General features: G+C 41.7%; 1 protein-coding gene across 6 annotated transcripts in view; it reads right to left on the bottom strand.

Annotated features, from left to right (window-relative positions):
• The window catches only part of rptor (regulatory associated protein of MTOR, complex 1), a 193,877-nt gene that overhangs the window by 31,931 nt on the left and 148,637 nt on the right, over positions 1-13,309 (bottom strand). For all 6 annotated transcript variants that reach the window (XM_073474586.1, XM_073474594.1, XM_073474612.1 and 3 more), the window contains exons 22-25: positions 11,093-11,211; positions 6,141-6,244; positions 4,250-4,427; positions 3,960-4,070 (exon numbers count right to left, since the gene is read on the bottom strand). In XM_073474586.1, the coding sequence (XP_073330687.1) occupies positions 3,960-4,070; positions 4,250-4,427; positions 6,141-6,244; positions 11,093-11,211 (512 nt within the window). The remainder of the gene's footprint in view (positions 1-3,959; positions 4,071-4,249; positions 4,428-6,140; positions 6,245-11,092; positions 11,212-13,309) is intronic.

Here is a 13,309-nt window from a genome sequence, read left to right as displayed (position 1 = left end):
TAGTGTCTCTGGGGCTTTATGGTGCCTGACTGAGCCTGAGAGGAGGCAGATTTAGCAGTCAGACTGAGGCTGACCTATTCCCACAGCTGGAGTCAAAGTGTGTGTGTGTTTGTGCAGGCGTGTGTGCATGCATGTGTGTGTGCCAAAACAAGAGCCAGCTGATACTGTGGTTCCCAGGGTTGCGGTCCTGTGTCAGCTGCTAATGTAACGTCTAATGAGACCCTGAGGTAAAAAATGATGTGTGAGAGAGAGAGCTCAACATGTCTTGGATGTGCATGAAAACCTCTAGTACACTTTACTGCCAAAAGTATTTGGACAACCAAACATTACGCCACCATATTACTGTTGAACATCTCCTTCGTAAACCATAGGTGTTAATGTGCAGCTACAACAGCCTCCACTCCTCCAAGAATGCTTTCCACAAGATATACAGCATGAACAAGTTTTTGTTCCCATTCAGCTGAAACAGTATCAGCGAGGTCGGCCACTGATGTTCAATTTAAACCAAAAATGCTGGATGGGGTTGAGGTCAGGAGTGGGCTACAATGTTTGTGTTTGGAGTAATTTCTAAGTTCGAGCTAGTTTCAAATTGGTGATTTACTAAATCAAGTTGCGCTTTTCAATTTAACAAATGTGTTAGTCAGCACAGGGCATTTGTTGCTAGATACAAACCTGATTCCAAAAAAGTTGGGACACTGGGTAAAATGTAAATAAAAACAGAATGCAGTTATTTGTAAACAAACTTTTTTCAGACAACATTCTGTTCCCGAGTCCGGTTACTAATATCCTTTATCATGTGTTTGATAGAGTGGTGAACCTCCCCAAATTCTTGCTGGTGAAATGTGAGCCTCTTACCGATACATTGAAATGTGTAGCTGGAATCAAATTCAGAATAAGCATATATTTACCTGTGTCCCTGTTAATTATTTATGTGTTTATGTGGCATATTCTAATGTGTTACCCAAAATCACACACATATGTGTATATATATGTGTTTTGGGGTGACTTGTTAACCCCACCCAGCACATAAGATAAAACTAGACTGATACATTTTCCAGGATGATATTATTAGCATATTGCAGATATTTCAGTATTGGTGGGTATGTCAGCCAATAAACCAATAAGAACTGATAGTAGTTCAGAAATGCCAAAGGGGGCTTCAGTGTGTAAGTCATCATGACATATGGCGTTGTTGTTATTTTCAAGAGACAGTAGTGGGTCTTTATTCATTTCATCATCTAGCTTCTGAGTGTGTTGTGTTGAGCACCTATTCTGCTCCCTGAGACAGTTGTTTTCTGACTACTAGAGACCATCTTGCGATGGGTTTCACTTGAGCTGCGTAGCCTGTCAAAATGTCCATGTTCCATTAGTACTAAGTAGTCAATACAATGAGACATGAGGTCACACCCATCTATGAACTCAGCTCGGCCTTCACTTGTGTCTCAACTTGACACCTGTAAAGTGTCCTGCCTTGGTCTTACATGGTCATGACACTATCACGCTGACAAAAATCTCTCCACAACAGGCAGGCAAAAGGCAGACAGACAAACCTTTGAGTCCCCATGTATTTGTGTGTTGTGGGCTGTTCACACAAACAATGCAGGACCTCTACAGCTCTGTATTTGAGCTGTATTAACTAAGTCACTCCCACATTGGAGTGATCTAATCACATGTACAAGATTTTATTTAACTCCCTCTCGTAGTTAAACCCTGCCCACATATTCCTGTTACAAAATAAAGGTGCTCCAACTTCTATTTTGCTGCTAGTCCCTTGTTTCCTTGTTCATAGGCAAGACTTTGTTTGATTTATATATGCATACATTCAAAAATATGTGTATTTCTACTACTACGGACTACGCAACAAGAACGAGGCCAAGATTGAACTTAACACCACTAGAGTGCAGTGGCTTCAGGGATCTGTGCGGGCCAATCAACTTCTTCCACAGCAAATATTAACCTGGAGCTGAGGACGTCTTATCTTTTTAAAGCCTTTTCTTGGTTCCATGTGAGGAGAGTCTTCAATGTCCTTGCTCCTCACACACCCCTTAAACAGTAAATGTGGAAACACCTCTCTGAAACATGCACATGCGCACACACACACACACACACACACACACACACACACACACACACACACACACACACATTGCTCTCATGCTGCTGACACACACACACACACACACACACACAGCTTTGTAATGGAGTTGAGTTTTATGGCAGCACTCAAATTTTTGCCAACACAGCGTTCTGTTTTGTGCTACAGCAAAGCGCCCTCTACTCTGCAGGCTGCTCTTTCACTCACTCTTCAGTCATCCCCTCCAATCATCTCTGTGCTTTTCATCACCTTCGTTGTGACTTCTGGCTCCGTCTTCCTTTCATCTCGATCATCCTGCTGCCATAATCTTCATTCAGTTTTGCTTTGCTTTTCCTCGTCTCCCTCTTTCTCCCATACTCTCCTTCCACACCTTTCTGCCCCTCAGTGTCTTCTCTCCTTTTCGGATATTTTATTTTCATCATTTCTTAGGTTTCATTTCTGCACGCTCTCTCTATCTTATCGCTCCTCTTTTTGCCCCAAATGTCTTTGTGTTATAAATATTTTATTTGACTAAAATCTACTTTTCTCTTCACTGTCTTTCTGTATCAGCCACTTTTTCACTCAGGCACACATGAATTTCTGATACTTTTTTTTTTTCCAACTTATTTGCATTCCCCACTCTTAAAACTTTCTATTTTCTTCACCATTTGACCATTTGCCTGACTCTTTTCAAAAACAATTCCCTCCCTTTTGTTTAACCAAATGTGCTGACACAATTTGTTTTCCCTCTTCTTTTCTGGAGTATGGACTGTTTAGAGTATTTGAAGAGACAGAAGCTTGATTTAATATTACAAAACTCAGCAGCTACTGTGCACGGTAAAAAGAACTTCTTTTAATCTTAAATTTCACTCAGGAGCATGTTAACTTACGGAGCTCAGAGAGCTCAATTATTCAGCAAAGCCATCTTGGACAAGCAGCAGGTACTTTCTCTCACATTGTGATGGGTCCCTACCCTGCTGTTTTCCATAGGAGTTTTATAAAGTAGATACTGTAACACAGAGTTCATGTCCTCAGACGGCTCCGTCGCTCCTGAAGCCATGAATTGTAAAATGCATGACAAAAGTGCACCTATGACACCGCTTCACATAAATATTCATGTGAAATCGGAAAATTACCTGTCATATCACTACCTCCTTGTTGCTTAGCAACCACTTTAAGCTGCTTTTCCAAGCACTATTTTGCTTGGCGGAGGAATAATAATAATAAAAAAATATTTTTAAATGATTGATAGTAAAAAAATGGATTTGCTCTTTTTCTTTTTTAATTCAATAATGTTTTACCTGCATTTCGTCAATGAATTGACTTGGACATGTGGCTTTAAGCTTAAGCACAACCTTCTTGCCTATGACTGAATACAACCCCCCCCAAAACACCACAATAAACATATAAAGGACTGTCATTTGACTCACTGGCAGGGCAGATTTGAAGCCTGAAGGCATTTACACACAGTGGGCATTTTTTCGTGCGTTTAATTTGCACATCCATGCTTTTTTTCAAACTGTTTTTCTTCAAGGACATTCAGCTGTGATGAACTGAGTGAATGTGATCTCTGCCTGTCAGTGAAGACAGTGCTGCAGAGCAACTCTGGTGACCCTCTTGGAGTTCAGCAAGCTGGGGCTGTTATTCTACCAGTCCGTGTTCAGCTTGTATCGCTTAGTATCAATTTATTGTGATAATATACCTGTGTAGCAAATTTACATACTGGAACATACAACTGCAAATTCATGGTGCTGCCAGTCCGAATAGTTTTCACAAGTATGGAGCATTTGCGTGACGTTTATATGACACGCCTATGGCGTGTAATTGCCTCAAGACAGTAAAAAGGGAGAATGGTTGGTAAACAGCAGCGAGACGGTGACATTACCTTCATGACAGGCTGAGCAAAATACTTGGCGCTCCAATCACAAAGGCCTGTCTGAAGGGCAGCACTGATGTAGTTCCTGTGACCACCTGGCTCGTCACCATCCTCACCTGCCTGGACACACAAAAATTCAAAAAGTGAGACGAGACAAAAAAAACAAAAAACAAACAGAAAATATGCCACTTTAGTTCGAGCAAATTTCAAGTTAAAAACGTTGCAGCTGGTGATTACTATTTATTTTACCCACACAATGACTTAAAACCAAAGACTCATGCAGCAGGGTGTTCCTCTACCTGCTCAGGTCCCTTGTCAAACATCTTGCGAGTGCGGGGGAACTGGTGGGAGTGGGGGGCCTGTCCTCCCAATGTAGGGGTATAAGGAGGCCGTGTGGACGTCTGTTCTCTGGCGGGGGGTTTGGGCACCTCGTTGGTCAGACTGGAGCTGCTGGTGCTCGGCATGGGAGGAGAGCCACTGAAGGAACAGAGAGATTAACATGAGGACAGGAGACAAAGTGGCACAACTTAGGCTGTATCAGCTCGGTCTTTTCATTACCTTAGTCTCTACAGCGGTATCCTGTCCCTGCTGGCCCTCTGCCTTGCATGTTTTAGATGTCCCCCTGCCCCAACACACCTGATTCAAATGATCAGCCCGTCATCAAGCTCTGCTGAAGCCTGATAACGATCCATTCATGTGAATCAGATGCGCTGAGGAACGGAAACATCTAAAACGTGCAGGACAGGGGGTCACGAGGACCAGGATTGAAGAACACTGCTCTACAGAAACGGGTAAAAAACAAGACAATACCTGGGATCATGTATTTCGTTACAGAGGTGGTTTGGTCTCGAGGTGTATTTTTAGCAGCACAGACGGTACTCAACGATCATAAAATTATGACAGAAATATTACAGTTACACTTCAGGCAGCAGTGTGTTTCTATGATGCCCTCACACTTTTTTTTTACTTACTTTGATGATAAAGGTTGCGCGACTCTATAGAGTCCCACTCTTCTACAGAAGAGTGGGACTGAGAGAAAAAGTTGCCTTATGCTACTTCAGCACCATGGACAGTGCAATTGATTCACCAATCCACAGCACTGGGGACAGGACAGAACACGATTTTATTGTGGATCATGATAAAAACACTAAGTTGATTGTGGTGGATTTACATTATCGGGATAATCATGAATATCCTCCCAAGCGACTTGAAAAAGCTGTCTAGTTCGATATCTTATAGTCCTCTGAATAATCCGCTGAATTCCTGATTTATTTTGAATTGTCATAAGGATGAGCCTGTAATTTTCCAGTCATTCCAAAATCCTAAGCTTGTCACCATGATTGGAGACTAAGCTCGCCCATTGTATCCCCACAGAGGTAAAGTTAAATAGGTTATGTGACAATGGAGATGAGGTGCCCACCTGCAGAAACTCCCCGATTGAAGGTGTCTGTCCTGCAGGTCAAACCCTCCATAATGCTCCGCCAATTTTTGTGACCACTATTGATCTTTGTACGACAAACAGTTTGTTTTTCACAGTAAAAGATGTTCACTCATAAAAGATGTGTGCCGTATCTGTGATTAATTAAACATATGTGATCAGGTAAAGATATTTCTGTTTGTTTTTTCGTGCCATTTGAAAAGTTTTAGTATGATTGTCTGGATAATATTGTGAATTGCAATCATTTGGCCGGGATATTTGTTGTCCCATGCATACACAGCACAGCAACTGATATTTCAGAGCCGTGGTCGGCAGTGAGATAATTACGTGATTATTTTTGTTACTTTAATTTTTTATTAGTCTTTTATTTCTTGTTTATCATTTGTTCTTGTTCAGGCAAAATCCACATTACAGAATAGTTCATGAAAAATGTAATGTATTCTCACTGTGTGCGGCCTCACATTTTGGTGCCAGCCTTGAGCTACATAGCAACATTTGTCATAGCTCTCTTGAAAATGAGATTATCTATTATAAAGAGGTTTATTCTGCAAACAACTCTGTTTTTTCTAAGAAGTGAACATTCATAAACTGAAGGTCCCTGCCACTGCTTGGCTCATTAAATGAAAATGTGTCTCTGTCTTGGTACAAAGAAGGCTGAGTGCGCTGTATGCATGCGACATATGTTTCAGGCTTTGCTGTAAGGGGTTTTCTATATATCTGGATGTCCATGTGTGTGAGAGGGCTTCCCTTACCCAGCCTGGTGGATGTGCGTGCCCTTGCTGGTGGGGCTGGCTGGGGCTGACTGGGTGAGAGATCCAGAGTCCAGGATCCTCTGAGGCCGAGCATTCATTGTTGCCTGGTGAAGAAACTGGGGGTTAAATCTCAGTTTGCTTAATGAAGTAATCACACTGGAAATGTGAAATTGGGGGGAAAAAGATAGAGGAGAGAGCCAGGGATTGAGATGTTCCAGACACACACCTGAGAAGAGATCAAGATTAGAAGAAACACCTAAAACCTGGAAGCGCTTCACAAAGTTTGCCTAAATTTGCAGAACTTTATCTCATTAAGCGGAGCAGGTAATATAACCTCTTCATTGTGAGTCGTCTAATGGCTGCTCATGAGGGAGGAGTAAACTTAATAAAGACAATGGAGGCAAAACATCACTGATGAATAGCAGAGTTGTTGTTTACTCAAGCCAGGTGGAGAGAAAAATCTCTGCAGCATAAATCTAGTTAACACAGGCAAACACATTTTACTACCCAGCATTGCCTTTGATCTGATTTCTATGCTAATTACAAAATTGCGGCAAGTATTTTTCAGTGTGTGTGTCTAAAAGGCTGGGAGAAAAGTTTTCAATGCAAAGTTTACACATATACAATCTACTGCAATTGTGATGGGGAAAAGACATCAGTTACCAGGGTTAGCTGTTAGCGTTTCATTAAGAGGCAATTGGAAATGAAACACAGGGGCAGTAAAACCAGCTGAAAGGGTTATTATGGAAATAGCTCGGTCACTTATCCAAGTACCTTTTCCACTAAAGCACAACAGGATATATAAGATGAGGAGGACATAGAAAAAGAAAATCAGCTAAAAGACTCAAGGAAATGCTGATTTTCGACAATTTCGACTGTTTATAAAGATGATGGGTAGCAGCTTGTGTATGTGAACGCAGCAGTGCAGAGCAGACACCACGCAGTGGAACGAGACGTATATAATGGCAAAACTGAGCTCAACACTGCAGCATTAATCCTTCTGGAGCTCATTTGAGAGTTTGGAAGAGGTTGCAGCAAAGTGTAGCTGTACACAAGTAAAAGCTCAAACAAAAGGCTCTTTAAAAAAAAGGAGAAAAAAAAGCAACAGGTAGGATGAGTGGATATCAAGCCTGTTCTGCACTTAACAGTCAGAGTGCATGCATTATCAACCTCGTATTCTGTCCAAGTGTTGCGAGACACCAACAACTATATATTTTTTACCCTTAAAGCGTAATTTTACACATTAATGTGTGTGTACAGATCTTTCGGAGTACTACTGCATATGTGAAAATAGTAGCATGAAGCAATTTGTGGCTCCAGAGGAAGCTGCGTGTGACAAATGATCAAGTCGATACATCAGAACCAGAAATATTGCTTTTTTTTTATTGAATGCAAACCTGGTGCCTATATTACCCATAATGCAACTTAGCCACTGAGTAAGATCACTGGATGGAATATATCAGATTCCATGCAGCTTCCTCTGGAGCCACAAAAGGCTTTAAAGTACTTTTTCACATTTGCAGTAGTACTCCCCAAGACCTGTACACTTCAATGTGTAAAATTGGTGGGTACCCTTTAAAGAAAGATAACATACTAGATACCTTTTACCAGATGCTTGTATGAATGTGAAATTGCAGGCTCATTGGTGACTTGATTATACAACATGTTCATGGATTATTCATCAGCATTTGCTGATCATCAACATGTGGTAAACAAACATCAGGCTAACGCGGGAGGCCACCACCCTTATCTGCTGACAAGCTCTCCAGAAAATGAGATGTACAAAACTCAACCATTAGCAGGAAATGGGGGCGATCGGTTCTACCAGCTGCTTCGCTCCACGCTGGGAAACAGCTTGCTCTCCTGTTTCAACCCGCTTCCCTTCACTTCCTCTGTCATTAATTGGCTGAAAAATTAGTCAAGTTAGTAAACAAGTTGTACACAGACCACACTATTAGCAAGGGCTCTGGTAGGATACAGGGGTGAAAGCTGATGATCGCTCAAAAAAACCTCTGAATGTTCCTGTTTAATTATTGAAGGTGCTTCGGAGATGTTCTGCTGATGGAGAACAGGCCAAATGCTGCCTTGATGTATGATGATGACATGGAGCTGGTAAAGGTGAGAGGAGATCAGTCAAGGCAGAGATGGTGAAGTGATGGAGGGAAGATGTTGGTCGTGGAGTCAAGAGATATCTGCCACGTCAGGCGAGGGAAATGAGAAGACTCAGGTTTCTCAAGTCATAATGTCCTCTTTTGGCTATGACCACTAATTTGATTTAAATTCAACTGAGTGGGAAGTAGAGCCTTCCTAAAGTCCACCCAAACATTGAAGGACTTTGTATGATTCTTCTCAGTTCTTTTAATTATAAAGTGTGATTAGAATCACAGGATTTTTTGCTGATTATGGCCATTTTGGTTTGTTGGAGCCAGAAGTGACAATATTTGGAGGAGAGGGTGGAGCTGGGGAGGATATACTGATTGGATCCGACATAGAACCCATGAACATGTTGTGGTAGCAACTTGTCATCACAAGGTGGCCACGCCCTAAAGCATACGCTGCTTTATTGTGTATTTTATTTCATCATTTACAAAACATCATGCTGTGTTGAAGAAGCTTGAAACTATTGATTAAGTGCATAAACTCATTGGGAAACTGTTAACTGAGATAATAAATCAAGTGAAATGTGGGGTTAATTCTCTCAAAGCTTACATACAATATGACTTCTTTTTGAAATCAGCAGAGTCGCCCCCGCCTGGCCATTAGAAAGAAAGCAGTTTAAGGCACTTTGGCACCGTCTTTACTTTCAGACCAGAAAGCTCCGTCAACAATTTATACAGTCAATGCTTCCAGCCCAGCATCATGCAGCATGAGGGAGCTATTAAAAACATTTAATGTTTTCATCATCTGAGAAGCAAAATACATTTTAATTAGCTGCTGACCTTGTTCACTTCGTTACAAATCAATAACATTTGACATTTAAAATCCTAATTAAATGAGCTGGATTCACAGTTAGGCTAATGTTAACAATTGGGTTGAAAGTTGTCTGATTAAGCTGTCTCCGATGGGCTCTGGGGAAGACAAAAATTAATGTGGGCTCCCTCTAAGATAACTCATTAACTCTAGAAAAGGTATTTAAAGGTGTTTAGATTGTTGTGCCTTTATAAATGTCAAACTGTTCTTCGTGATTTCTTTTTGGGTGAACAGGCAACATGGTTGGAGCTTAAATCCTTCATCACTGTCATGTCAAATTGAGACATGTTCAAATCAAGTTATCAAGTTCATAGACATCATTTCAAGTCAAGCCCCAACTTAGTCGATGTAAATAAAAGTCAACTGAATCAAAATCAGCACAAGTCAAGTCTGAATTTTATTGAAACTAATTCCAGTCAAGTCTCAAGTCAATCGAGACTCAAGTGCAAGTCAAATCAATCAAGTACAGTTTTAATCAAATCTCAAGTCAACTGAGACAAGTCTGAGTCAGGTATAAAATTCAATCGAATTTCTAAATTCAAACTTAATCAAGTCAAGTTTCAGTTTCTTGAAAAAAAGTCAAAGCCAAGTCACAAATCTCTATTTCATGTCATTTGTTTCGGGTCTATGAATGCTCACCATTATTGATAAAGCATTTGAATATTTATCTTAGCTATGTTATAATAGGTTTTTATTTATCTGAGGCCATGCTTATTTGAATGGGCAGGCTTACTAAATAAACACTCAAGCTGTGTGGCCATGGAAGGGTTAACTATCTTAGCCCCCGATCACATAGAAACTTCTCTCTACAGGTGCGACCACTTCAAAAACACCTTGTTTTGGGCAAAACAACATGTGCCATGGCATCACAACTGTGCAAGATGCTGTCACGAAACTTCACAGGTGTGTAGTTCAAATCAAAATGAAGGCCAAGTTCGAAGATAGGTGTGGCCCAACCCACGAGTACTGAGTACTCATGTATTAAGTGGACGAGCTTCACAGCTGGTGTTATCCCATCGCAAGTTTGTCTCTAGTATTGCTGATGGATTTCACCAGGTCACAACTTTAAGTTTCAAGTCATGTATTGAGGCAGTGAAAGCTTAAGTCCTCAATCTTATCAATCAATTCTGACTGAAGTCGTGTCTCAAGCCTGAAATCGACAGCTCTTACTGTTAACAGACCCCTAAAGATGATGCAGAAGGTCTGGGACAGATGTTGGGATTGAATTGTGCCCTTTTCTGTTTCAGTCATCTGTCCCAGGATTATAGCATTTCTGAAAATCAGTTTGTTCCCTTAGTTTGGCTGTCAGACTGGTAATATTTCTAAATGTGACACCACAGTTTGCTCAGTTGACTTCAGGTCAGCAGGTACACATAAAATAAGACTACAGAAGCGTGTTGTGGTGCCACACAGACAGTGCATTATCTGCTCAAAGAGAAGCCTATTGCATTATATTGTAAATCAAGTCCTGTTGTTTTTTATTGCAGCCCTGTAGGGAGTCTCATGGCAGTGATGCAGCTCTTCTGAAGGTAAATGAGGGGACAATTGGTGTTGGTGGTAGGACAAACACAAGACATTTTGCCTCAGGGTTGGGATGGGAGGTGGACTACAGTGGTTATTATAGCTCCTTAAGTTACGGCTGCCTCTTTGCTCTGCACTGCTCTGCCAAGCCTGGGGGAGTCATTGGCCCTTAATTGCATTTGCACAAAAGTAATGGCCTTTTGGAGGAAGAAAATGCCAGTGGGAGGATGGGGTGTGTGCTCCAACTAGTTCTTTTTTTACCGCATAACCATGTGGTGAAATAGAACTGATATACAGACACAGAGACAAAAAGGAAATTATTTGACACTCAAAGATACTCATCTCTAAATTACTTCACAATAGAGCACACCCTGATAAATTGTGTGCAACAATAATTCCTGAGCTCCTCCTTGAACATTTGAACATGGCATCTCCAGAAACGTCGAAGGTCCAAAACATACCTTGTATGCAATGCTGTTGAGGACCTTCATGGCCAGATCCGACACTTCAGGGAAAGGGTCAGCAGCGAGATGTAGCAGCACCCTCCAGATCTGAGTGTAAACACTGTTGAAGGACACACCTGCAAAAGACAATTCAATTCAAAAAACTTTATTTGTCCCCGGGGGGCAATTGAAGGCATGTGGAGTAGTTGTACACAGACACAAACAAGTCAGCACGTTTAGTACACAGTCAGCACGTTACGTACACAAGTTAGCACGTTAAGTACACAAGTCAGCATGTTAGTTACAGACACAAAACAAGTTAGACAGAATAAAATAGACTAAATAAACTAAATAGACCATAATAACAATAAGCTATTTACAGTATTTACATGAGGTGCAAAGTAGACGCACAAAGCAAATTACATGGCCAATGAATACACACACAGCACATCCTCTGGCACATACATCTTACTCTGGTGTAACTCTCATTACTCCTCATCCGAGTTCATTAACACAGCAGGGCTAACCAGCTAAGTGGCAATACACAATTCATCTCATTAGCGTCACGCTACCCGCACCGGTCATTTTCCTCTGCAGCAGTTGTTGGATGTGTTGAGGTGGGAGAATGACCTCCAGTGTCAGGTAATGTACATCATTAATCAACACACACACACGCACGCACGCACACACGCGCACTCACTCACACACACACACACACACACACACACACACACACACACACACACACACACACACACACACACACACACACACACACACACACACACACACACACACACACACACACACACACACACACACACACACACACAGCTGGCTCTCCTCATCCACTGAAGCGTCATTATTGTCATCTGTCGCTGTTATCATAAATACAAATGAGCAAAGTCTCTCTACCATCAGGTGCTTTTGTTCACCTGTCTCTATTTGTATCTTTTGCATTGTCTTTAAAGTGGAAAGTGTCTGAATATCACTCTTCTGTTTATTTATCATTCTTTGAACTTGAAATATAAAGATAGGGTTTTATAGGATGTCTTTTATTATTATAAAGCTGGTCGAGGTGTGTTTATATACTGAATACAGTATACTGTGAAAATATTGAATGCTCAATCCACAGAAATGCAAACAGCCCATATTCAGACACTGTGCCTTTCAAACGAGCTGTCAGGTCTGCACGTTTGGCTAAAACACAGCAGCGCTAATGTGAAAACACAGCGGTTGGCACCCACTCAGGCCTGTGAGAGCTGACCAATCAGAGCGGACTGGGCTTTTTGGGATGGGTGCTTTAAAGAGACAGGCACTAAAGTGGAGCATTCAGACAGAGGGTGAATAGAGGTGCTAGCAGACACCCAAGACAAAAGTAGGAAGCTGACATGGATATGAGACAGTCTCTTCTACTCTGCCTGCTTGTTTGCCATCTACCCCATTCCTCTGCTGTCATTCTCTTGAGAGTTGCCTCCTGACATCAGTTTGTTTCAGGCATCAACCTGCCATTCATGCATCTTTTGGTGTAAGCAACCTCATTATTTTACGTACACTCTCCCCTTTTCTTTATGCTCTTCGCTTTTACTTGCTCTAGCACGTGCACTGAGCCTCCATCTCTGCTGCTTTGTCCCTCTTAATGTCCCTTTGTCTTTTATCTTCTATCTGCTGTATCTCTCTTCTCATTCGGTTTCAGCAACAGGGATGCTGAGCACTAAAAGCCTCCAACTGTTGCTGTTTATTTTCCCACCACTTTTCTATTTCTTCCCATCTTTCCTTCTGCTCCTCAGATCTTTGCAGCCATGTAGGTGGTTGACCTGTGAGGATGACCGCTCATATTTCTTTCCTGCTTCCCTTTCCCTTTCCTCACTCTTCCATGAGGCACACAGGCCAAACTCCTTAGGGTGCTGTGGAAAAGTGGGACTGTATGAAGTATGGACCCTCTCATAGCTTAGTTCCATCTCCAGAGAGTTCCAAGACGGTTCAATGGTCGCACACTGTAAAGTTAGGAGACCAAGGGGGGGATGATACAAGAAAGGAGAGGAAGCTGGGGGTGCAGCTGGGGGAGATAGAAGGATACAATACATAACGAGGAGAAATTTGGAAAAAGTAAGGAGCATACGAGAAGGAGTAAAAGAGCAAAGAAAAAGGGAAGATGGAAGGATAAGCTATTTCAGTGTGCTGTGAGATATGGCAGAGATGGGCCAGAGAGATGGAAAAAGAAGACAGAGTTGG

This window comes from Pagrus major, chromosome 1 (assembly GCF_040436345.1).
Source record: "Pagrus major chromosome 1, Pma_NU_1.0".
In the NCBI taxonomy this organism is placed as follows: Eukaryota; Metazoa; Chordata; class Actinopteri; order Spariformes; family Sparidae; genus Pagrus; species Pagrus major.
The sequence above is the reverse complement of the archived record's forward strand: the minus strand, read 5'-3'. Positions and strand labels throughout refer to the sequence as shown.